Raw genomic sequence first — 25,097 nt, 5'->3', positions numbered from 1 at the left:
CACACAGCACTTACCCAGTTTAGAGTGAGCATTTAACCAGTGAAATAAAGTCCTTTTGTTCGGCTGCTGCTGTTTACTGAGGTTTGGGGGTAGCAAACGTTAATTACAGAACATTTTCTGCAAACCATCCTCTCCTTGAACTTTAATGGTCTTTCAATAGCCCCAGCATCCTTCCTGGGCTTTGTGTCAGGCCTCATTCTGTTTGGTTTTTGTTTGAAAAGCAGAATGGGCAGTACAGGCCTAATATTTGCTGTTACCTCTAATCATTCATCCCAGGCACCTCGGGATTGATAAGGAAGGAGCAGCCATGGAATCTGGAATGGTTTTCCACAGTAGTCATGGAGTCAGCAAACACAGCAGGACTGTGGCTCTCAGTCCTGGCCTGTGGGTAACTCCTGCATTTACTGGTGACAGCAGCCAGCTCTGGCTTAAGCCCTTGGGATGACAACAGAGAGAGAAGGAATTGCCCAGCAGGTGGAAGGACAATTACACTCTGTGGTGCAATTTTCAGATTCCAGCTAAGAGAAAGGAGTTGCACAAGCTCTTTTGGCATTTAAGATAACCCCACCGTTCTTTCCTCCTAGAAGTTCTTCTTCTTTAGTACCGAAAATATGATTTTATTGTGATTTTCCATCTGTGAGTGGTTTGCTGCACTGCAAATGATGCATAAAGGCCACACACAATTATTTCCCTCTAGGTGATGTCTCATGAGAAACCAGGAGAGGGAACAGAACTACACCTTGTTAGAATTCCCTGCCATTAATTTAAGCATCTGCATCCATCCACAAATATATAAAATAAATAAACATCTATGTTTGTAAATACAATAAATATCTAAATATGCAGCTTAGCCACTGGAGGAGCAGCTCTTCTGCAAAACACTGGATGCAGCTGGTGTATCACAGCTCCAAAAATCAGACCACCTATCACTTGTCTCAGATTTACCACTGTGTGTACACTTAAATGAGGAAGAGTGAAACCCAAAAATCATTACATGTAATTAGTGAGAACCAAAGCAGATGAGTTATGTTTTCTTTTTGTATTACCCAAATCATCTCTATAGGGTGGGAAAGGAGGTAACAAAGCAAGTCTTTTATTGTAAAGCTCCACAGTTAAGAAGAACAAATACTCATCTTGTACTGCTCTCAAAAAAGAAAGATAATTTTTCATTAATCAATTTAATTAATAAATCCAAACCCAACAGGCACAAGAGAAAGTTACCAGAACTGAGAGTTAAATATGAGGCAGTCAGAAATTAAAACCTAAATACAGCTATACTGTTAACTGGATTTGAACACAGTATTTTTCAGTTTGGTACCTTGTTTTCTGCCCCAGTCTTAGTGTTTTAATATCTTAATCAGTATAACAATTTAATAAGAAAGCCACTTTCACTGACTGAAATTAAAGGCTAATTTTACCAGACAATTGTACAGACAAAATACAGAGATGGCAGTACTTACAAAGCCAGAGACTCGTGTCCACACATAGAAATTTAATTTAAAAAGGAGTTTATATCAACTGTTTTTATTAGATATCAGCAATTTACAAATTTGAATCAAGAAATAAAATTACAGAACAGAATTACCTTGAGTTCATTGTTGGTTGTGAGGGTTGTTTTTTTTTTTAAAGGTCATAATAACTTGTATGCAGGATGTCATCAGCAATAAATTCTAGACTGTCTAAAACACAGCCCCACTATTTCCTCATTCAGTAATTGATAATTTATCAAAAATCTAAGGTTGTTCTAAACATTTTTAACAAGTATTTCATTAACTACTCTATTAGGCCCTTTATATATTTCAAGTTTTTTTTTTTTTTTCAATTTTGTGCACAATACAGATTTTTTAAAAGCACTTAAGGATCTTATATTGCAATTTTTTTTGTAACTTTCAAAACTAGGAATAAATAGATTGTTCCCATAACAAGATGACATCCACTATTCAGTAACATTTTGACTTCTCCACACTTCACATCCAAGCATACAACTTTCCAGCTGGAATATTGTTTTAAAACACTAATTCCCCACCATTTTAATGCACATCAATTTATGATGGAAGCTTCTACTCCCTGGTAAGCACAGGTATAACCTAAATGTATATTTTGCTACAGTCTATGAGACACCACCTCAGCATCTGAGTTCATCCCTCTTCCCCTTCCCTGCCTCCTAGACAAAACCAGCAATAAAATAAAAGCTTCCAACACCTACAATCAGGTTGGTAAGAAATAAAGACTGTAAAAAGGAGGAGGGGGGGATGGAAATAATAAAAAGCTTATGCAATGTAACAAGTTGCTGCAAAATTTCTGCTCTGGGAAGGTGAAGGAGCAGTAGAAGAGGCTGAGCCAGAAAGCTGCACAAAGGAACAAGTGAAAACATCATCAGTCTTAAGGCCACCTTCGTTTCAAATCAGCAGTGGGGTCACTTGTGGGTCTGAAACCTTCAGGTTACGAACCGTATCGATCCTGCAAAAGCAAACAGAGCCAGACATGAGCTTGTTTGGCACGGAATCAGTTTTACTTCCACTTGTACAACAAACAGCAAACTTACTGCTAAAAAATTAAAGATCTACTGTCTACTATGAGAGGTCTACAAAGCTCAAAACCCAATTCATTCCTTTCTGCCTGAAGATAATTCAGCAGCAGGAGTCACGATAATAAATCCCTACAAAAGCCTTTAACTGGTGGTTAATATTCTGTACCATTTTTACTCACCTGTATAGATGTCATGACCCCATTAGCAAGTACAGAAAGTTTTCCAGCCACTGATTTCACTCCTTCTTTAAACTGAGCTATATCAGGAGCTGAAGGCAGGACATTTGTAATGTTGTAGCTTCCTAAAAGGAGAACACACACACACACACAAAGAGAACAGAATTTTGTATGAATAAAATAATTTTTTTCTTTCTGAAGTACAACATGTGAGCAGGAACACTAGACATAGATCTCCAATGTCTTAAATCCATCTTATTTTTGATTTTTTTTTTTTCCATTTTTCGTAGTTCCACCCCCAGTGGAACCTCCTACACTTTGTATTCCCAGCTGAGCAATTGATGTTTGGGGAACAGGTGATTTATGCTGCACTTCCAACCTGTCACAACTTTGTCTTGTATCCTAAAGAGCTGCAACCTAAACATGGATGTGCTTCAGTGGTGGCAGAAGTGATGAATCCCATTTGTGTCCATGCACAGGGATGATTTCCATGCTGTGTATACACGCATATTTTGCATTACTGCATCGGAGGCTTGGAAAATTCCACAGAAATTACAGTAAATGTAAGTTAGGTTTTAAATTTCCACTGTCAAAAGACAGGTTTTGGGGCAGGGGGGTGTAACAAAGACATGCAGGACAGGAAGGTTCTGTACACTGAATATAGTGTGAATTTATAATAAACTAATAATTCCTGCTGTATTTTTTTCTCACTATTATTAAAGAGCAGGTAACAACCTGCAAAATTCAGTAGAAGTTTATTCTTTATAATATAACTTCACATTTTCTTTAAATATTTATAAATATTTAAATACTTTAATTAAATATTTGGGTTACATGCCAGTCAGAGAGTAAGTAACCTCTTGCAGGCAGGTGTTTTTCATGCTGCTTTTAGGAATCTGCATTTCTCCACAAGTTTAAAAATTCACAAACATAATTTCTTCACTTCTATATCTTTTTTTAAGCCCATGTTGCAAGTGCCCTTTCAAGTGGGTAAAGCAAGGTACTGTGATTTCTGCTTTAAGTCTCCTTTCCTCCTTAATTTTTCACATTTCAAATTACTAAACCCCAGTTTTGCTCAAGTAACTGGTAACAGGAGTTATTTCTCTATTAGTGATTGTATTAAAAAACTTGCTTTCAGAGGATCAAAACTAAACAGTCACATGTTTTGGTTTTTTTTTTCCCCTCCAACTCTTCCAAAGTAAAATCAGATGTTGTAAACTGTTTGGTTTTTTTCAGTCTATTTAACAATTACTCACAGATTTCAAGTTCTTCAGTAACTCTTTTTTTAACCCCCTTCTTCTTCACAAGTTAAGGAATGAAACTCAACCGATCAAGTCAACATTTTCCTTTTCCCTTTCTATTTCCCATCATTGCACTTTGTTGGAATTGTTGTTGTCGGAAAGAACAACAATCAGAATCCTTTCTAGGCTGATGAACTGCAGTCTCCAACGTGAGGGGTTCCAACACATCCTCGAAGCAGACAAACCCACTGAAAAATCTCCTTAATAATCTAGCAAGAGCAGTGTTAGGAGCAAATATCCTGAGGAGTGGATGTGCCATGCAACAGATCACATGGGAATTCCAAGGCCACCAACATTTTAGTTATGATTTCCCTCAGATCCAACAGTCTCATGGCAACTAATAAGTAAGTTATCAAAAAAAAACCAAACCCTACTTGATAGTCCAATATCACTTTTCATTTGTTCAAGGTGTACCTGTTGGTTGTTTTCTCTGATCTTCAAACAAGTCAGCTGAACTGATGGATGTGCTCCCAGAAAGCCTCTCCAGTCGAGCCCTTGCTTCGTACTTGCACAGAGTGGAGAACAAAAAGGCATTTTAAGCACATGCTCTCACCTTCTGAGGTCATTTCAGGTCACAGTTTTAGGACACACAAATGCAGCTGAAGTTGACTGTGCTGAGGGCTGTTCCTGTTTCAGGGTTTTCACATCACACTGAGTTTGTCACTGACTCATTTCTGAGTTATCAGAGTGACATTTACCATTGCCACACCAGCTCACTGTCAGTAACCCTGACATGCCTAAAAAACTAGGCAACCAATAAAAACAACACCTAAAAAACGGGAAATGGAGTGGGTGGGCAGGAAAAGGAGAAAGCACTGCAGTAAACACCATGCTGACCCTTCTAAACACTTTAAATCACCTTAAAACCAACTTTTTCCAAGTTCCCTGGTAATGGTAATTATACTTTTTACATCACTCTTTACATTGTTAATTTTCCATTACAAGTAGATTTTTTGACATGACCTCTCACCTCCAGAATACAACACAGTATTAATCTGGTTTTCATTTCTAGGCTGACTTAACTGCTGAACAATTTATTTACCTACTTAATTATTTACAGTTCCCTGCAACAAACACAGAGCAGGTAGATATTTTACCAGTGGTTTGTTGACATCACTTTGGGTATTTAGAGCAAATTAATTAGGCAGATTCTATCAAATATAAGGAGTGCTGAAACACAGTCTGTAACTTCAGTCAGGTCAGAAGAATGATGGAGGTTTGGGCTCACAAGCAGCTGCAATTCCTTAACATTAAATACTAAATGATCAGTTAACAGAAATCTGTACATTTCTATCAAACAAATATTCTTCAGGTGGACATCATTTTATAAGCCTACTAATTTTACCAATTTTAACTATTTATATATAAGCATATTCTCTTTATACAAGAATAAAACTTTACACAAGAAGGAAACTTGATAGAGCAACTTCTCTTTATGGTCAAAGAACATCATTACATTCAAAAATACTTCTCCCTGCTTTCCACTTACTTCAGCATGATCCTGCCTTCCAAAATACATGTCTGATGAGATTGCTTTTACATTGCCAAATTTTTTCTGGGCCTCATCTGTGTTTGAAGGTGGTTCATATTCAGGTTTACGCCGAGATGCAGGTCTGAAAGAGAAACAAACCGAATTAGTGAGGGTGACTTTGGTCACACCATGTCAGAACACAATAAATTTAAGGTTTTGTGACAGTTTTACAAGGCAGTGTTTCAAATTTGTTAACCTGGAATCTTTATTGTCAGAGTTCATTTCAAAAGTAAGATAAATTATGTGAATCAGGACAGAATATCTCTGCAACACCTCAGAAAACCCCAAACCATGTCAGTGAAACAACAGAACCAAGTGAAGTGCACAGACCCCTGCATTTTCCAGGTAAATGAAAAATATGGTTTTAATTCGGAAAAACAGATGCAGAAAACACCAACTGAGCAAATAACCCCCACATTCTTCTATTTTCTACTTGGATAAGACAAACCCACAGCTGTCAGAGAAGAAAGACTGTTTTTTATCATCCCAGCAATCAAACCTGCTGTTTTTGAGTGCCTCCAGTACCTCCATCCTCAGAGCTGGGCACCTACAGTTTCATTCCACTGATAACTCGCTTTTCTTTGCTTCATCACACAATGAACAAAGCGAGTGTGTGCTCAGAACAGGGCAAATATTTGAGTTTCTCTCCACATCTTTTGTCTACTTTTTTTTTTGTTTGTTTGTTTATTCGGTTTTTTGGCTGAAAGGCTTTGGAAATTTATCTCCAGCACGTACACATTGTACAGCACTGAGCAAAACCAGCCACTAGTGTAAATAAGAAATTTGAAATGTAAATGAGAAATATAAAATGTAAACAAGAACTTCAGCCTCAGGGGTCTCTCGAGGAAAGTTATGACCAAATTTTCCTGCTACAGAAATCCCACTGTTTTGACCAGGACTTAACTCACATTCAAAAACTTGGGCTTTGTGTACAAAAGTCTTGGTGTACCTGTCTGAAAATGCTGTGCTTTTTGAAGGCAGCATGATATCACTGTCTCTGTTGTTATTTTCTTTCTTCCAAAAAGAATCTGAGTTGTCATCCCACTTAGAGAAAGTGCTGCTCCTCAGATCTGAAGAATCGTAGTACCTAGAACAAAAGAAGGGGAAAAAAAACCTTTTGAAAAGTGGGAATTATATTTATTTTTGTTATAATAATTATATTGCTATAATAAGTGGTATGTTCTCAGTAAAATGACAGTTGCCAGTGAATAATCTGGATTTCATAATCCTGGTAGGTACAGTTGAATCCAGTGGCTCAGAACAGTAAGGAAAGACTTTCTTGCTGGTTCTGTGTATTATTTTAATTCAAATATTAATTACCTTCAAGTTTTGTAACATGTTCTATTAAAAAAAATGCTAAAAATGTATTTCCTAATTTAATAAGACAATCTTCTCTTGCATATCAGGACTGCAGGGAAAACATAAAACAGCAAAAAAGAATAAAAAATGAAGCATGTTTGTCAGCCCTGGTACATTATCTTGGTCTCTTCTCCTCTTGATTATCTGCACAAATCTCTAAGCATATATGGAAAATATTTGAAAAAAAAATAACCAAAACCTCTTAAAATGCCAAAGATTTGTGCTTGAAAAAAATTGCTTAAAGTTTGCATATGAGCAGGATAGGAATGAACTTCTCCGAAAAGCAGGAGTCTCTCTCCTGACAGACCGAAGGGAACCACAGCAATCTCTCTGAATTCCATATCAGGGTTCATAACAACCAAGGTGTTTATATGGATGTGAAGCTTTCCAGTCTCACACTGGCCATCAAAACCACAGCACTGGGCAGGAGCTGATGAATAAAATTAATTTGGAATAAAATAATTTGTTTTCTCTGTCCTTCCCTCAGGTTTTTGGAACTTTGCAAAAATATTTCTTCAGTATTTGGGGTGGGGGAGAAAAAACAAAAGTGCATTTAGCAGAAAATAAAATTTTACATTCTTACATTAATTAAGGTTTTATTAATGGTGGCAAAAAGAAAAATCATAATCTAAGGATTTTCAGAAGCTTCAATTATATACCTAAACCTTGAGACAATTTAATTGGCTTAATTTACAGATACTTCTCAGCACTTTAATATTCAGTATGATTATTTTGCTTTTGTGCATATGGTACAATGATATTAAAAGTGCTTTGCCTCTATTTCAAATTCACAGCTTGAAATAAATAATAATAACCTTAACAAGTCCAAATCTGACTTTATACTTGAAAGAGAATGAACTTGTAGAGCAACTCCAGTTAGATTCTATTACTGCTACAGTAGAAGAGCAGGGAACAGCTAAGTTAAAATTTATCTTCTAATTACTGAAGCAAAGCACATTAAAAGCCTCTTGTATAATTTATCCTTTGCCTCCCATGAAGAATTTGAGAGCAGTGACAGTTCCTGCCAAGGAACAAACAGGGAAGCTCTGAAATGCAGCGTTTTATTTTACAAGGCTGCTGCCAGTTTACTGGGGACCACATCTGCATCTCTGCTGCCACTGATGACACTACAAAGCACCGACACAACAGCCTCTGGGCTTTTATCTGCCTGTCCCCAAGGAATCAGGTACAATTTCTCATGTTTCTGTGGCCCTGATCCAGTACAGGCAGTTGATAACAGCAACACCTTTTCATATCTCCCAGCCCAGAAAGAGCTGTTTCACTGCAATCAGTGCCTGTAGGACTAATTATTTCTCTCCTCCCTCCCAACAGCAGTGTTTGATAATTTGCACTGCATTCATACTCTGATAACATGAATGTTACACATTTGCTTACATTTTATGCCCATTATACACAGGTTCCACTGCTTCCTGCTCTGATCCGAGGCTTCCAACATATTGTGCATATCTGACTTTGTAGCTTGCCTGTACCTCTACAGCCATTTAAAAGAAAAAGCTCATACAATACCTTGAACTAGAAGAGAAATAGGAGTCTTCCACATCATCAGTGTACCTTTTCTTGGGCTTTGCAATTACAGGTGTTTCCTGCTCTATTGTTTGCATATCTGAGGTGACTGAGTGAGAGATGCCACTGGGGACAGGAAGAAAACAAGCATGTCAAGAGGTGACAAAGCTCACACCCTAAAAGAAAAAAAGAAATGAAAGCCCAAATCTGGTTTCTGAAGGTTGCCCATAAAGCCCAAGCTCTACAAAGAGTTAAGAAAAAGGAGGAATTAAGCCAAATAAAGAAAAGCCTTGAAAACTGTAGCTCCCTGAAGCAGCGACACAACTTCTGAACACATTCTGACAGCTGGGAAACACAATTTAGGTGAACAGGCTACAACTTAAATCTACCAGAAGCTTCCCCTTGACAAATACCAGATTCTTTAATGATATTAAATTTCCACAACATGCTGCAGTAGATTTTTTTTTCATTTCCTGAGTAAAATGAAGGATAACTGCACAAAGTCAGAAAGAACTTTAAATACACTTTATTGACCTTCACGTACCTTCTGTTGCTGCCCAATCCCATGCCAAGCCTCTCCAATTCAGCTTTCTTCTTACCAGAGAGATTTAAGTTTTCTTCTCTTGCTTTAATATCAAGGTCTCTGTAGGCCAACCTTAAAGATGACACACTGGAACCAAACATAGAGTTAACAAGAAATGTAAAATCCTACACTGAACAACCAACCCCATAATACTGGTAGGAAATTAACCAAATATACTGTATTATTGTATTTTCCATGCTCTGTGGTTACTGGAAATATTAATTATTCTCACTGTGCCTCATTTGTGTTTGAAGATGGTTCATATTCAGGCTTTTTCAGGCTACTCATCATTAATTGGATTAAATTCCAACTATAAAGGTGGAAGAAAGCCAGGAGAGAGGATGGTCTAAATGGTACCCCAATCTGTGTATGAGGCCAAGTGAACTCTCAGAAAAAAGATAAATGAGATTCAGGATGCTCCTGGTAGATGTGTTTTTAAGTAAGAACAGAAGTGTTATTTGCATAAGGTATCTATGGTAGTATTTAATTTTTTTTTTTAAATTTCATTAATTACCTCATCAAATCAGATTTCATCATTTTACCATTTAATTCATACTTACAGTGGCTCTTCCTTCTCGGTTTTCTTGCTGCTGTGAGGATCCTCTTGTTCCTTCATTTTATCTACAGCCTGTGCTTGTTTTTCAATCTCACTGAAGCTTTGGATGCTCACTTTTTGGGCCCCCAAACCACCTTTTTTGGCACCAAGCTGGAATTATTGAAAAACAAAGAAAACCCCAAAGTCCCAACATGCTAAGTGAGACAATCACTGTGACTGATTTAACAGCAAACACTGCGCTCTGGGGGGAAGCATAGGCAGACAGCAAGGAAAAGTTGGAGGGAGAAACTGCTTTTTTCCCATGTTTTGATCCTAAACATGCTGTTTCTGCTATCTCTCTGACACGTTTGTTTTGTTATACAGGAATAACATAACAAAATTTGTTGCAATGGAACCACTCAGTGTTTAAACCAGTTCGAACACAATTTGCATCTAGAAGTGGCAAAGATTCTTGAATTAATTCTCACTGGGCAGTGCCAGTGTGTTATCTCGAGCATTGATTTATTCATATTTTTAATAAACATGTACATAGGTATTTACTGATCCATGGTAGGAGAGCAAGGCACAAGTTTTGTGTATATGTGATTAATCTTTACATGTGAGACAGCATTTCAGACTTCTTTTAGACCAACACATCAGATGAGAGGTTCCATTCTGCACTTTTTTTTTTAATAACTCTATTTTTTAGTTCATATTCCTTCAGTATAGGGATATATAGCCTTTCACTCTGATTAAGAGATTTAAAAACCACTCAATACAACAAATATGGATACAACAATGCCGACTCAGATGGTGGCACAGCACTCAAACTGCTGTTCTGAGTCTCCTGGGTGTTTAATTCCTCACCAGCAATATTAAATTTCACAATGTAATTAAATATTTTAACTTTTTAATGCTTTACACTCTTCATGGAAGAGCTCTGGCCTTTTTCCACACAGTTTAGGCTCTGACACTACAGTTCACAGGCTGTACATGAACCTGCAGATACCACTTGGAATACAAAATTCCTCTTGTGTATCAGGGCCCTCTAGTGGGAGCACAAAACCATAGGACAGTCCAAATTAACCTGCTCCAACAAACTTCCAAAATCTTTTGTCCTACAATAGCCCAGGCTCAAAAGGAGTGACTCTGTAACACTCTCACCCCCATAGCCTGAGACTGGGGCTGTTTTCTTGAGTCTCAAAGGCCACACATTCAAAACCTGCTTTTTCCTGGCTAACTCGAGGTGTCTTCCTCAGTTCTTATGTTCCTTGAACCAACATTCTGAGACACTCAACTCTCCTCATGCCTTTTTACAGAAACCAGATGCCTAAGAAAGAGCTAAGAGCCAGAAGTCTTAGCGAAGACCCACCCAGAAATGAGTCTGTAAACTGTCTTTAAACTTGAATTAAATGCAGCAAATTGTTTATAACTTACCTATCTATAAAATTTGTATCTATCTCTTATATAACTTAGCTGTATTTATCCATGCTGCTGTGTGGTGCGAGATGAGGACTCCTCCAGAAATACAGACCTGAATGTCTCAGGCTCATCTTGCACTGACAGATCACACCCCACACGCATATTTAGCCACTAAAAAATGCTACTGGAACTCCCTCTGTTCTCAGGCTTTGCTGCAAAAAGATCTCAGTGCCAACTACCTGAGGTGAAAGCCTGAAGAAGCCCTCAAACCAACTATCAGCAAGAGAGAAGAAAGGTTACAGGGCATCAGAGGAGCTGCAGGGACCACAGCAGTGAAAAGAATTGAAGGGGGGATACAGACCTTGACTTTTTTTTTTATTTATTTATTTTTTAAGTATCACCCACTGTTCAGGTCCAGACACCAAAAGAAAATGCCCCTCAGTTCACTGAGCTACATAAACACATGTAAACAGAATTTATCTAGATCAGAAACAACCCACAGAGCTGAAGCACTCTACCACATCATAACATATCCTGTCAGACAAGTTATCTTAACAAGAAACCATTTTCAAATGGGCAAGTGGCTTTTTTGACAGAGAAACCACTTCTAATTCCATTTGACTTTCACAAATTGCTACCAACACAAGCAGTGCTGGGTGCTGCCTCACATGGTATGTTGCCATATATTGTAATGTGTGTGTTTCCACAGCTCTATAATCCAGTTCAAAATACTCATTGTTTATAACATTCACTTACCCCCTTCTTAGCTTGATTTGGCTTCTTTTTTATGAAGGTGGTGTTCTCTGCAAGGATTAAATGGACATTACTTAATTTATTAATTCCAAAACTGCAGAAAAACTGGTTTGAGCTGAAATTTAGGTATAAATGGGACAAAGACTCCTCATGTAAGACAGAACTTGTGATGTTCAAAACAACCAAGAAAGGCATTTGTTTTATGAGAACATGTGTTACAGGTACAAATGAGAAAACCAGGAGGTGTATGCAGCTTTTAGTTTCCAGCTCTAAAAAAAAACCAAAAACCAAACCAAACCCAACCAAGTGAATATAAAAGCAGTGGTGAAGATCATACTGAGTTATCCCCAGACATCACTTTTTTACTACCCCTGTGCTGCTGAGAATCAATACTCCTCATTCTCAGCAACCTGCTCCTGCAAGGATGATCCTCAAAATGCCAGGTCACTGATGTATTTTATTCTATTCTACTCCCATCAGGTTTTCTACTTCACTTGCAGTGTGATAAACTCTTCAGTGTTAAGCATAAGGCCCTGGACACTGAAGATACTGTGTTATCAATACAAGGTTTTTCCAGTCTGAATTTTTATTCTCTGTACAAATGGATATTTAGGTGCTCTGCACTTGTTGCTCTCTCGTGCTGCTTGCACTCATTACCTAATGCAGGTTGTGGGGATGCGCTCAGGCAATCAACACTTGGTCCATGTTCTGCTCCTAAAATATAAGGAATAACAAGGGTAAGAACAGCAGCAGGCTCTCCAGAATGCCCAAAGTACCAAAACACAACTCTCTGGACTCAAGGAGCTGCTTGGCAGAAGCAGCATAAAGTGTTATTTCTATCACATCTTTACCAGTTACCAAAAGAGCAGAGATTCATCTGAAGTCTTTTGACTCGAATTTTGATTTGGATTTCTAGGAAACATTATTGAAGGAAGACGTAATCCCACACATTCAAACATAACCCTTCTAAAAAATCCTTCCTCTCAGAAATCCTTGTGTTATTAGCATGGTTAGGTTATTGAACTATTACAGCAGGATAAAAAGAGTCTAAACAAGAGACTACCAGAAATATGCAAGTTACTGTTAACAAAGAATCAGTCATACCTTCACTGGATTCTGGAGTATTCCCTGAAGTTTTCTGCTGGAGGGAAACTGGTTCTGGTGACACCCACTCTGTGTTCTTTGCCTTGAAAAAATTCCCAAAATGAAAAGTGCACAGAAAATAGAATATAGCAAATAAACAGGAGCACTGAGATCAAAGACTGCCTAATAAGCATCACTGATTTATTCAGATTGGATTCTTATGATTACAGCTCTTAGGATTAAAACCTGTAGTTGAAAGGGCAGTTATTAAAATTACAAGAAATGCTTACCTTTATTAAAAGCAAGCAGGTTTCAACCCACCCCTGAGCATCTTTATTTCCCCTCTCAGGAATTTCAGCATGTTTACCATCCAACAAAACAATCTGCATTTTAAATGTGCTTTATTTACTGTATGCTGGATGGCTGATTTACATGTATCACCAAGCATTCTCCCCACTCCAAGCTCTTGCCCTTCTAGTTTTTTTCCTCACACTTCATTTTTGATGGTGAGCAGTTTTCCCAAGTCTTCCTGAGGAGCCCTCCCACTTCCCTCAGACACATCCTCCTCAACAGGCACTTTGTGACCAGGTCACAACAACATCAGCTCCATGATCCCACTTGTGTTTTAGTTGTTCACACACTGTATTGGAAAGCAATCACTCTACAACACTTCCTGGTGTTGCAATATTTAGGAATATCAGGTGTAGTAATAACTTAATTGCTCTAAGCTGAAGATCAAAATCACTGAGGTTGTTTTTACTGGTATTTTTTTTTTAATTCCAGACCCAATTTTGGGTCTCTGAAATAAATACACGTCAATCTACCACCCTAAAGGAGATAGGATCAGATAAACAAAACCCAACACTGGCAACAGCCTTCAGAAAGTTACTTTAACATTTTCCAAGAGGGTGTAACTATTCTAGAGGAAACAAAAAGGCTTCTGCTTAACAAGTGTTTAAAGAACTGTTACACTTTACTGATTAAAAGCCATAGGTATCACACAGTGTATTGAAATCAGAGCACTTCCAAGCAAATAATCCTGAGTCCAAGTGGAATTCCATGCCTACAAAAAAAGGGAGTTTCATTCCACATTTAGCTACTATTTGGGTCATTCTAAACTATCATATTAGAAGGTGGTCCACACCCAGAAAGAATTCTGAGACCCATAGAAGGAAAAGCAGGTAAATGTTAACTCACTGTCCCACCTTTTCTCTGTCAGTTTTTTTCTGTTTTAATCTTCCCTACAGAGCAGAGGTAACCAAAGGGTTTAGAAAGCAAACAGGAATTAAACACAGGTCATCCATACCTTGGGAGTAACATGGGATGCAAAAAAGTCTTCCTCCTCTTTGTTTTGAGGTGATGCAGGTGGTATCCCACATCCATCTGTCCACAGCTGAGATGAGGAGACAGAATTTTACAGGATAAGTGCATTAATATATTTTTTATCAAATGCATTCATCTTAAACCAACTTTTTTTAGGTTAAAAATTTATTGATTTTTTTTCTTGGTACATAATTTTCCCTTACAAATTCATTCAATATATCACATTCCTTTTTTTTTATTATTCAATTCATCCATATTTTGTGTGTTCCTTGTGCATCAATTCACATCTTTGAGCAATGCCTGATCTCAGGGCAGCCTGGAGGGCCCACAGTGCCACAGGACAGGACTACAAACTGTAGTTTATATATAAACTAAAAACTTAAGTTTGCAGTACACAACTAAACCCATGTATTTTCCAAATAATTAATACAAAACAATGGGATGGAATCTGTAATTGAAGCAAGATAATCACAGTTCCTCAGAGTGTCATCTGGGGAATTTACCATCCACTTAAATACATAAAGTGTATTATATTTACTTCATTGTACATTGTACATTGTACATCTAAAGCTGTTATATTAAGTCAAAAAAAATATTCTCTAAAGGTGCTGATGTGAACTATGTTGTCTATAGCATGAATAATACAGAATTATTGTAATCCATTAAATTTCATGCTATTTGATGCATAGAGAAAAAAAACACAACAAGTTTTCTTGCTTTTCTTTTAATTCCCACTCATCTGATCAACTTCCAGTGAATCAGTCAGGAACTTTAACAGCCTGACTTCAACAATCCAAACATGCTTTCTGAGTAAGGAGAGCTGTTGTCAAACTTATTTAACACCTCAGCAAACCAGTTCTGGATACTCTGTTAGTAACTTCTTCCTCTCAGCAACCTAACCATGTTGTGACAGCTTCCACGAACTCTTCCAGCATTTTTAATGGAGAACAGCCAGCTCAGGACATAAATGGCTTGCTAATTCTGCAAATATTATTTTTGCAGGGGGACAAACCCCCCAAAAATACACATTTACACGTTCAAAGCAAATCCTGCTGAAATCCCAAATCTTCAGCAGCCGATTCCACTGGGATTTTACCAGCTGAAATAATCCTCTAATGGTTCTGATCCGGATAAAACCAGGACTGCAGAGAACCTTTTGAATTCGGGGGGGGGATCCCCACGACAGGACAGCCCCTACTCACGTCAGTGCCGTGTTTTCTGGTGGCCTGCGTGGCGAGGGATTTGATCTTGTCCTTGTAGAGCTGAGCCCCCCGGCTGTTGTACTTGGCGTTGGTGTCGTTGGTCGAGCAGCCGTGCTGGTGGAAAAAGGCAGACTGGGCAGCAGAGCACAGGGAATGGGGGGAGAAATGGGGTTAAAACACAGATGTGTCAAAATGCTCTGCTCCTCTACCTGAATTTAACCTTTTGAACCATGAAGTGTAAGTAGAGCTCCAAAGTCTGCTCTTTACATACAAATAAAACAACAGAAAAAACCCCAAATACGTGGTACATATATATTTATATATTTAAAAGCATATACAATCCCAAGCTTCCATCATATATGAAGAATCCTGGTTCTGAAATGAAGGGATGAAGTGAAAGGAAGAGGGGAAAATTGATTGCCAAGACCTGTGCTTCACAGGACATTCCTGATATTTTAAAAGGCATTCCTTGGCTAGAGAGAACAGTGTATGTTCAGTGCCATCAAAATGAAGGTACAAAACCAGTCTTCCTCCAAAAAAAGAGTGTTTATTAACACATATATATATGTACATATATGTATATTTATGGGCTTGTGTATTTATATATAAATGTGCATTTCTGCATTTAATTATGTGAACCTATTAACTTGATACTCAGAAGGGTTTTTTAGAAACCTTAATTCAAATTATTGCAGAGATTTAATCTGGAAACAAAAGGCAGAACTAAGGACACTTTTGATTTTCTAGCAATCTGATAGACAGCAGGAAGCCCAGGACTGCTGTTATCCAGGATTCAGCTTCAGGAGGCAATTACAGAATACAAATTATATATATTTAAAAATTATTAATGCTAATCTAAGAGTGCTTCTAGCCAGTAGTTAATAAAATCAGGATTTTTAGAGCAATTAAAAGAAAATGTTAATTTTAATTTAAATGTCCAGACAATTTACTGATCTGGTCTTTCCAGTTTCAGATATTAATCTGAATTAATCCAAACCAGCCCATGGAGAATGTGAGGTATTTGAGGGGTGGCTCTGGGTATATTGCACCTCTTGGTACAATGGCAGGAAACAGTAACACCCAATCAGGAAGACAAACACTCCCAAAATTAAAGAATAAATGTTTATTGCTGTTCTTCTGCTCACAGTGCTTTCTTAAGTTAACTGAAGCACTTCTCAAACTTCGCCCTCTCTTTTTGCCAACCTTTAAACCCTCTGCATAGTAAAATTGATACAGATTAACCAAAGCTTTTAAGCATTTAGTTAAAAAAAGAAAGTATTTTTTAATGCAAAATCTCCCTCTTCTCATTCAAAACTGTGGTTTTTACAAATCATATGACATAGACTCAATGAATAAATAATGAATAAATAACAGGAGAACTAATATGGAAAGGAATAACTTAGAAAAGACAGGTAGAATAAAAAGAGGGAGAAGACACCACACAGCTTCTCAGATCTGTAAGTTAGGGACAATGACCTAACTTTGACCCCCTGATTCAAAGAAAAATATTTTCCTGAAACTTGCAAAAGTGGAAAATAAATAATAATGATCCGGAACCCATCAGGTTTTGTATGTAAACAGGAAAAAAATAAACAAACCCAACAGAATATTAAAGGGTTAGAGAGTTCTGGAAAGATTTTTTAAAGAAACTACATTAAGGACAAAGCACAAATGAAGAAAGACAAAGGATAAACACTGAGGGAATTAGAAGAAGAGTAGAGAGCACTTATGGAAGTTCCCACACTGGGTGGGTCAACTTAGGGAAGCAACCTCAGTTCTTGGGGGTCAGTCTTTGAAAAAACATGGGAAAACAGGCAAGAATCCCAAAGAGCTGACAGAGGAAAACACCCCTTTGTAAAAAGGAGACTGAGAACAGCTCTCAACATAACTTCAATTTACAAATGTGTCGTGTAACCAATTTATTTGTAAGCACGGGAAAAAACAAACCCTGGGAAGTAACAGCCAATATGAACTGGGCAAAACTAAAACACAGAATCTGATCTGCCCTTTTTGGTGATTTTCATTGAGGACTCGAAAGAAAAAATAAAACATTTGCAGATTATACTGAGATAGGAAAGTTGCAAAAAGTATGGAGGATGAAATCAGCATTCAAAGGAACTTTTGAAAAATGAGGGGATGGGGAGTGGAAGGAAGAAAATGGACTGGAAAAATAAAAATCCCTCCAAGATGGGAGACAATAAGGACAGACAACAAGTTCCAAGCCTACCAAGCTTCAATGTGCAAAGCAAATACTCAGGAGTACATACAGCATTTGCATTTCCTCCAACCTGCATGCACCTCAGCTGGAACCAAGACCAATTGGAATCCAGTTCTGTGGATCTAAACAGAAGAAAACCTTATTAATGTTATCTCCAAAGCCATCTAAAATCTAATTTTTTTCAAAGTGTTTCTCTCCCCTCCCTTTTTTCTTGCATTTATAGAAAAAAAAATCTGTGACAATACATAACGTGCAAAACAAATTAATAAAGCCATGTGGAACTGCAAGTTTTTCCAACTGTGACAGCTTGAAAGAAAATGCACCCTCTGGCTGACAGGTTTTCCCTTTTTAAAAGCACCAACAAGGTACATTTCCAGCAATCACGTGCAGTGACAAAGTGACAATTGGAATGTCACAGCACAACCAAAATCCGGGGCTCAGTGAGCATGAGAATATTGGGATCATCAGGAATGGATTCTTGAGAGGCCTCCTGTAACACTCTGGAACACAGTAAAAAGGCAGCAGAGGAAGAATTTTGGCTGATGGAAAAGAAATGTCTGGTTTTACCTTCAACCCATTCTTGGATGCACTGCTCTCACTCACATCAAGCAGAACCTCACAGATGTTCAAATACGCAGTTGTTCATCAGACCAAAAAGGCCCAGGACACTCACCTGAAACAGGACAAGCTCAGGGTGCAGATTTACTGCACCAAGGGATTGACTGAGCTAAACCAAGCGTAAAGAATCACAGAATAACAGACTAGTTTGGGTTGGAAGGGCCCAGCATGCAGGTGACACCACAATGAACAACTTCAGGAAGCAAAGATGGCAAAACCTAACACAGCTCCCACCAGATCCATCAAAGCCAACCCAAACACTGAAAAGGTTTGAATCGGAAGCTGAGGGAAGAACGGGCTTTCCTCTCTGAGCCTGAACAAACAAACAAACAAAACCATTGAAAGGTGCAATTTTTGCCGTGAGAACATCCCAAGTCCTTACCTAATGAAACTCAGGTGAACCCCCAGGGATCGATGGGTGCCCGAACAGTCAATGCACAGAAACACTCCATAGGTTATGCTGGCCCAGCTCGGGTTCTTCGCTCCGCAGTCAAAACACACCTTGGAGAAAATAAAGATCAGGGACAGCACTTGAGCACAACCAGGTCTTACAGTTGTATTAGAGTTGTATTATAGGTCATTCCAACACCCCTGCAGTGGTGGAACTTAATCAACTCACCCTCACAGCTTTTGTTGACGTGACAACTCCCTGCTATCCCAATTGTACATCTACAAAAACGAGCTCCTCAATCTGCCCACAGGACTGCGTGCCTTCCCTATTTCCAATTCCAACCAGTGCACACAGGGTGGGAAATCAAGTCAGACAACCCACATCAGTCTCGTTCAAACACGGGTTAAACTCAGCGCTTTCATCAGTACTGAAATGTTCCAGAAACATTTCCCCAGGGCAGGCTCTGCTCATGACACACCAGGGCAGGTATCAGCAGTGCCCATGACATCACTATCAGCAGTGATAATGACATCATTATCTACTTTCCTACAGAGAGACCTTGACCTTTAGGGCAAGCCAGGCAAACCCAGCCGTGTGGAGGAAGCCTCCACTCTGAGCAGGGCTTATCCCAGCTCCCTCTGCCAGACACCGGCATGATTCATCACACACGTCCTGCCACATCAGCCTTTGACTGTCCGTGACGTGCTGGTTAAAAATAAATCAGCTCCACAATTACTGCACAGCCAAACCATGAATTTCTTACCCTCTGCCACCATGGCAGACCTGCAACATTCAGCCAAAACTGCAGGAGGTGTGTCTGTCCACATCTCACACGCTCTGCAGGGTCTGCACACCTCGACTTCCAACTCCTTTTCCAGCTGTTCTGAGTTTTGTGCTTCTCTGGCCCAGGAAAGCAAGAGCCAAAAAAATGATCTGATACAAAAGCAGCTTTCCAATGCAGGGAAGAGCACAAGTTTAAATGGAAACAGCTCTTCCTAGTTCATGCCATGAGCACACATCTGTATGACAGCACTTCACTGTCTGATCAGTGCTTTCACAGTGGTGTCTGTCAGGGCTGCAAAGAAGTACCTCTACAACAAAAACATCCACCTACAGGCACAGTCAGTGGCATCTATTAAGAAATAACTCCACAAAGAGAAGCTTTTACACACAAATTGACAGCGCTCTAATCTGCAGCGTTATCCTTTAAAATTCTCCTGTAATGCATCCTCAGATAGCAAGGGAAGTTCTAGCTTCTGTAAATAATAATAATAATAATAATAATAAAAAAGATTTATTCCAAGTCAGCTGGGGATGAATGGAATACCAGAAACACAGGGCACAGGCTGAAAAATATGTTAAGAAGTCTCCTTGCCAGAAACTCCATCTATACAACTAAAAACTAAACAGAGATTTTTGCCTCTTTTTTTTTTTTTTTTTTTGTACACACAGAGTCAAACAACCCTGAGTCTGCATTCAAGTCAGCTCACTCATCATCCACCCAAATTAATTTCAAGCACATGCCCAGGAGCAGTTTGAGGCTAAACTCCTTGCTTTAGTGTGGGTCCATTTAGCTTGTACAGTCCAAATTTATCAGGCACATGCACAGTTCACCAGCAGATCCAGCATTAACTCTTCCAACATCTGAACATTTTAAGGCTGAGCTTAGTTTGGCTCATGACTGGCAACAAACACAGAAAACATGGAGGTCACTGGAGCTTCTGCACATCCAAGTCCCCACTCAACAGAGAATTAATATTTATTGATTTTAATAAATTATAATAAATTAAATTTTAATAAATAATAATGTAAGTAATTTCCATATCCCATGTACATGGAAATGGATCATTCACTGAAACAGAGCAGAAAGAAATAAGATAAAAGTCTACACAGAATGTGTGACAAAAGGAGAGGTTAGAGGGACTCCCTGAAACAAGTTCAGGTGGAAGAATGATACACAGAGTCAGGGAAAAAGAAGAATAAGACTTCACACATGCCATATTCTAAGACAACACACACCTAAGTAGTCAGAACTCATTCTCTTTTCCCAATTCTCTGCTTTATTTGAAATATTTCCTTAAAAAACAAGAAGTACCTCATCTTCATTTTAAATTGGCTATTTTTAGGCCTTTTCTTACAAGACCAAAAGGAGGATGGGGACAACAAAAAAAGGAGAAGATTCTGTTTGAAACCAAAGTTAACAGAAGAGCCCTGGTCTCACTTCTTATAGAGTAAAGCAGACTCAGAGCCAGGGAATTCCCTGGAGCACAAATGGGAAACGAGACTCTTGGGTGGGTGGCTTAAAAAAACACCTGTGGTTTAAGAAGTTTGGTTCTAAACATCCCTGAAGATTCTCTTCCTTTCCCTGGTACAATTACAAGCACTTCATAATTTCAACATCTCAAAGGCAATTGCATCACCTTGGCAGTTGGCTGCCACAAAGCAGCCCAGCTCAGGATCTGACAGGACTCCCTGTCAACCTGTGGGAATTATTCACATGCATAAAAAAGTAGCTTGTAGGACTGGGATGCAAGCAGGGACATCTCATTTTATCATGACAGTAATGCATAAATTGTCATTTCCGTCACGTTATGCCATAGAAATAGATGTTTCATTAACATTTAGACTCATTTTGTTTAGTTTTCTCAGTTCTAGAAGTGCTTCCTACCATGTAAATTTTAACAAGAATTGGGGGAAAAAAACTTGAAATCAATTTCAGAGCTGCCCTAAGAAATTGTTTTCATTTTAAAAGTAAATAAAGTGTATTTTCTGTACTGATTTAGGTACAACTAGAATATCAAAATAAAGATAAAATCAATCTGAAGGATATGCTTAAATAATCCACTGCTTTTAAAACACGCATTCTTTTTGCTTATTTTATGTTAAAGCATTTAATGATATGTAGATTCAGTGAGAGTCACATTGGGATAAAAGAGCCAAAAACATAACTGAGATGTTTGTACAAGAGCAGACACAGAGATCTGGGTATAATCCACAGCAGGAGTCACTAAATCACAAAACATCCACCTGGCACAAGATCCTTGTATTAATAAACAAATATGTAATATATTGTTACTGGGTATGGATAAGCTACTCTCTTAGTTACCAGCCAGCATACCCAGACGTGTTTTCCTTCTTTTCCTGACTCAGCAATAGTAATCACACCTGCTGATCCCACTGGGAACCAGCTTTGCCCAGACATATGGACTTGGAGCAAAGGTAGGTCCAACTCACATCACAGCCACATGACCAGGAATGCCAATATAAGAGAGTATAAAGGAGAGATCAGGAGTGCTTGCCATGAGAGGCAGACAGGACTGCCCATTTTGGAAGTGCCATGATCTGAAAATGACTTAAGGGAGACAAGATAAACTCCAGTGTACTCTGGGGCAAAACCCAACCCACCCACAACACACACTGCAATAACAAACTCAGCAGCTGATAAACCACCAGCACAACACACACACTTAGTTTTCAGTTCAGATCCTTGATCTGGGAGTCCAAGCACAGACATGAACACCATCATCAAGCAAAGAAAAGAACCAGGGAGAAGGGAATGAAAAACTGAGTTTCAGAGGAATAGATCTATGCCAAACTAAAGCCTGAGCGTGCAAGCCTTCAAAACAGGCGAGCTGTAAAGCTCAAACACTCAAGTCAAGAGTATCAGGGAGCTTAAGGACTATGAACGTTTTTATGGGTACAAAATACGTCCTACTTAGTAACTGTAACATGCTCCTTAAGTCATCAGGCAGCTGATCACCAGCTGGATGTCACCAGGCAGCTCTGTACTATGTAACAACCAAAGGCACACCAAGAACTCAAAAAGTTATTCCTGGTAGTAAAACAAATCAGTATCAGATTACAAATGTTTATTTCAAGGCAATTATTCAAGTATCAGTTTCAACACGCTGCAGTTCAGAAATTAAACCACACATTTATCTGAGAATCCTTTTCCTAAGCTCACTTAGACTAAGAGCCCCCAGCAAAGTGTAGATGCACATCTACCTAGACTAGGCAGTCAGAAAGCTCAGATGCTGCAAAGAAGGCACACTGATTCTTCCTAAACTCCATACATAAACTACAGTCAAAGCAAAGTACTGAGCTTTTAATACGGAACTGTGTCAATATTTGCACTTTCTCACGTGCTTCTTCCCCAGCAGACAAGCCCTGCAAATCAAAGGGGAAGACTGCTTAAGGAGAACACAAAAGAAAGGAAACAAAACAAGATGTAATCGAACACAAGAGGATAAACTGATTGTATAAACAACTTTTACTTCAAGAGAATGACCAGATGGATGGGCACGGGAGCGTTGTGAGGTCTAAGCTGTTGAAGTTTCCAGCTCTCTGACTTCACAGGTCAACAAGCACTGCAGCGTTACAAGTTTTCTGTGCCTGAGCTACTTCTCTCCCGCTGGCCCAGCATGAGTGGCAGCACACATTGTGCCAGTACTGCTTTGTCAACACTGGCACTACATTATTTCTGTGTAGCTTCTGACGTGACTGCACAGGAGCGACAGATCCGCGTGAGCAACCCCACATCCACCTGATTAAATCCAGCACGGTAACACGGAGTGCAGCACAGGGGAGCTGCTCGAGCCGCTCCATCCTTGCCGGGCAGGAACAGCGCTTTCCAACTCTCCGGTGATCCCAGCAGAGAAAAAGCATCACAACAGCCACACAGAACTACTCCACTTTTATAGGCACAGTGCCAGTGAATTTCAGGAGCTCATAAAAGATCTTCTCTCTCACCTTCCTTGATGGCACCAGGACCTTTCCATGATATCCTTTTTACCGCACTGCAAAGGCAAGTTTTAACAATCCTTGTGTTAGAAACTGACTGAGCGTTCACCTCCAAGCTCTGAGAAACCAGACACGTGCCTGTCACTTACACCCGATTCGTGTCCAAAGCGTGGTTTTGGAACAGACAGACGTCCAGGTGCCTGTTCCCAGAAAACAAACCCAAGGTGTTTCTCCTGATGCATTTTCTACCTAAGCTCACAGTGCACGTCACAGGGCCAACACAACAAGCAGCGCAGAGCACAGAGGTGCTGAAGGCACCCAACACCTTGAGAGGGACCTTTCCCAGCTCACACCTCCTGATGGAACAGCCTCGCAACACCGGAAAAAACCCAGCTCAGCACGGGACACGGCGAGAGAACAACAAACTTTTTTTTATCACCGCAGAAGTGGCTGTGCCGCAACGGGGCTGATTAAACGACAAAGAGAAAAAAAAAAAAAAGGAGGGGGGGAAGGCGAAAAAAAAAGAAAAGAAACACAGTCTCATCACTGCCTTGCCGCTGGTTCGGAACGGGGATTTAAGGGCAGCCGAGCTGACGCTCGCAGAGAGCAGGAGGCACCCGGCGGGCGCTGCATCTCGCTGCCCAAGGAGAGGGAGGGCGCCTAGGGAAGGGGTCCCCCGCTCCCGGCGACCTGCCGGGCCTCTCCCCCCTCTCGCAGGGAACCCCCCAGCCACAGTGCCGGGGCCGGGCGGCAGAGCGGGCAGTGCCGGGGCCGGGCGGCGGAGCGGGCAGTGCCGGGGCCGGGCGGCAGCTGGGCCGGGCGGCCGGAGCCGCGGCAGTGCCGGGGCCGGGCGGCAGTGCCGGGGCCGGGCGGCAGTGCCGGGGCCGGGCGGCAGGCGGGCTGCAGGCAGTGCCGGGGCCGGGCGGCAGAGCGGGCAGTGCCGGGGCCGGGTAGCAGTGCGGGTTGCGGGCAGTGCCGGGGCCGGGCGGCGGTGCCGGGCAGTGCCGGCTCCGGGCAGCGCCGCCCCCGCCCCGCGGCAGTGCGACGTGTCAGCGCGGCGGAGCCCGGCGCGGCCCGCCCCGCCCGGCAGCATTACCTTGTTGGTGGGCACGGAGCGCAGTCGCTTGAAGATGGCGGCGATGTCCTGCTTGCTGGGCTCGCACATGGCGAAGCGGGAGCGCGGCCGGGCGGCGGGCAGGGACGGCGGGCGAGAAGCGGCCCGCGGGACGCGCGATCGGCCGGCGCTGCCGGGACGCTCCGCCCGCCGCGGTGCGGGGCGGCCCTGGCGAGCAGGGGGCGGCCCTGGCGAGCAGGGGGCGGCCCTGGCGAGCAGGGGGCGGCCCTGGCGAGCAGGGGGCGGCCCTGGCGAGCAGGGGGCGGCGCTGCCCCGCCCGCAGCCGCGGCCGCGGGGTTGCCGCGGAGACCGGCACGGGGGAGAGGCGGCCCACGGGGACGGGTGAGTGGGGAAAAAACCCCCAGGAGCGACCACCCGCTCCGTTCACAGAATCGATCAGGTTGGCAAAGACCTGTGGGGACAGCCGAGTGCGGCCCGTGACCGATCCCCGCCGCCTCAGTTGGACCCGCACTGCGTGCCGCGTCTGGGCTCTCCTTCAGCACCTCCGTGGACGGTGGCTCCACCACCGCCCTGGGCAGCCCCTTCCGATGGCTGATCACATCTTCGGAGAAGGAATTCTTCCCAGGGTCCAACCTCAACCTCCTCTGGTGAAGATTAAGACTTTGTCCTCTCATCGTGTCACTCGTTCCCTGGGAGCAGAGCCCGACCCCCACCCGGCAGCAACCTCCTGTCA

General features: G+C 40.9%; 1 protein-coding gene across 1 annotated transcript; it reads right to left on the bottom strand.

Annotated features, from left to right (window-relative positions):
* Nucleotides 1-1,077: 1,077 nt before the first annotated feature.
* ARFGAP3 (ADP ribosylation factor GTPase activating protein 3) lies at nucleotides 1,078-24,539 on the bottom strand. The gene is made up of 16 exons (XM_050324566.1): nucleotides 24,386-24,539; nucleotides 18,541-18,659; nucleotides 17,590-17,662; nucleotides 15,323-15,454; nucleotides 14,104-14,190; nucleotides 12,819-12,900; nucleotides 12,372-12,428; nucleotides 11,718-11,764; nucleotides 9,565-9,710; nucleotides 8,966-9,091; nucleotides 8,425-8,547; nucleotides 6,488-6,625; nucleotides 5,497-5,620; nucleotides 4,422-4,512; nucleotides 2,710-2,831; nucleotides 1,078-2,460 (listed from the first exon to the last, which is right to left on the bottom strand). Exons 1-16 carry the CDS (start codon nucleotides 24,452-24,454, stop codon nucleotides 2,443-2,445), a joined length of 1,554 nt encoding a protein of 517 aa, XP_050180523.1. The 5' UTR covers nucleotides 24,455-24,539; the 3' UTR covers nucleotides 1,078-2,442.
* Between the last annotated feature and the right edge of the window lie 558 nt (nucleotides 24,540-25,097).

Source organism: Myiozetetes cayanensis, unplaced genomic scaffold (genome assembly GCF_022539395.1).
Source record: "Myiozetetes cayanensis isolate MyiCay16 unplaced genomic scaffold, myiCay2020 scf3, whole genome shotgun sequence".
NCBI lineage: Eukaryota > Metazoa > Chordata > Aves > Passeriformes > Tyrannidae > Myiozetetes > Myiozetetes cayanensis.
Note: the sequence above shows the minus strand (reverse complement) of the source record. Positions and strands in the feature narration are given on the sequence as shown.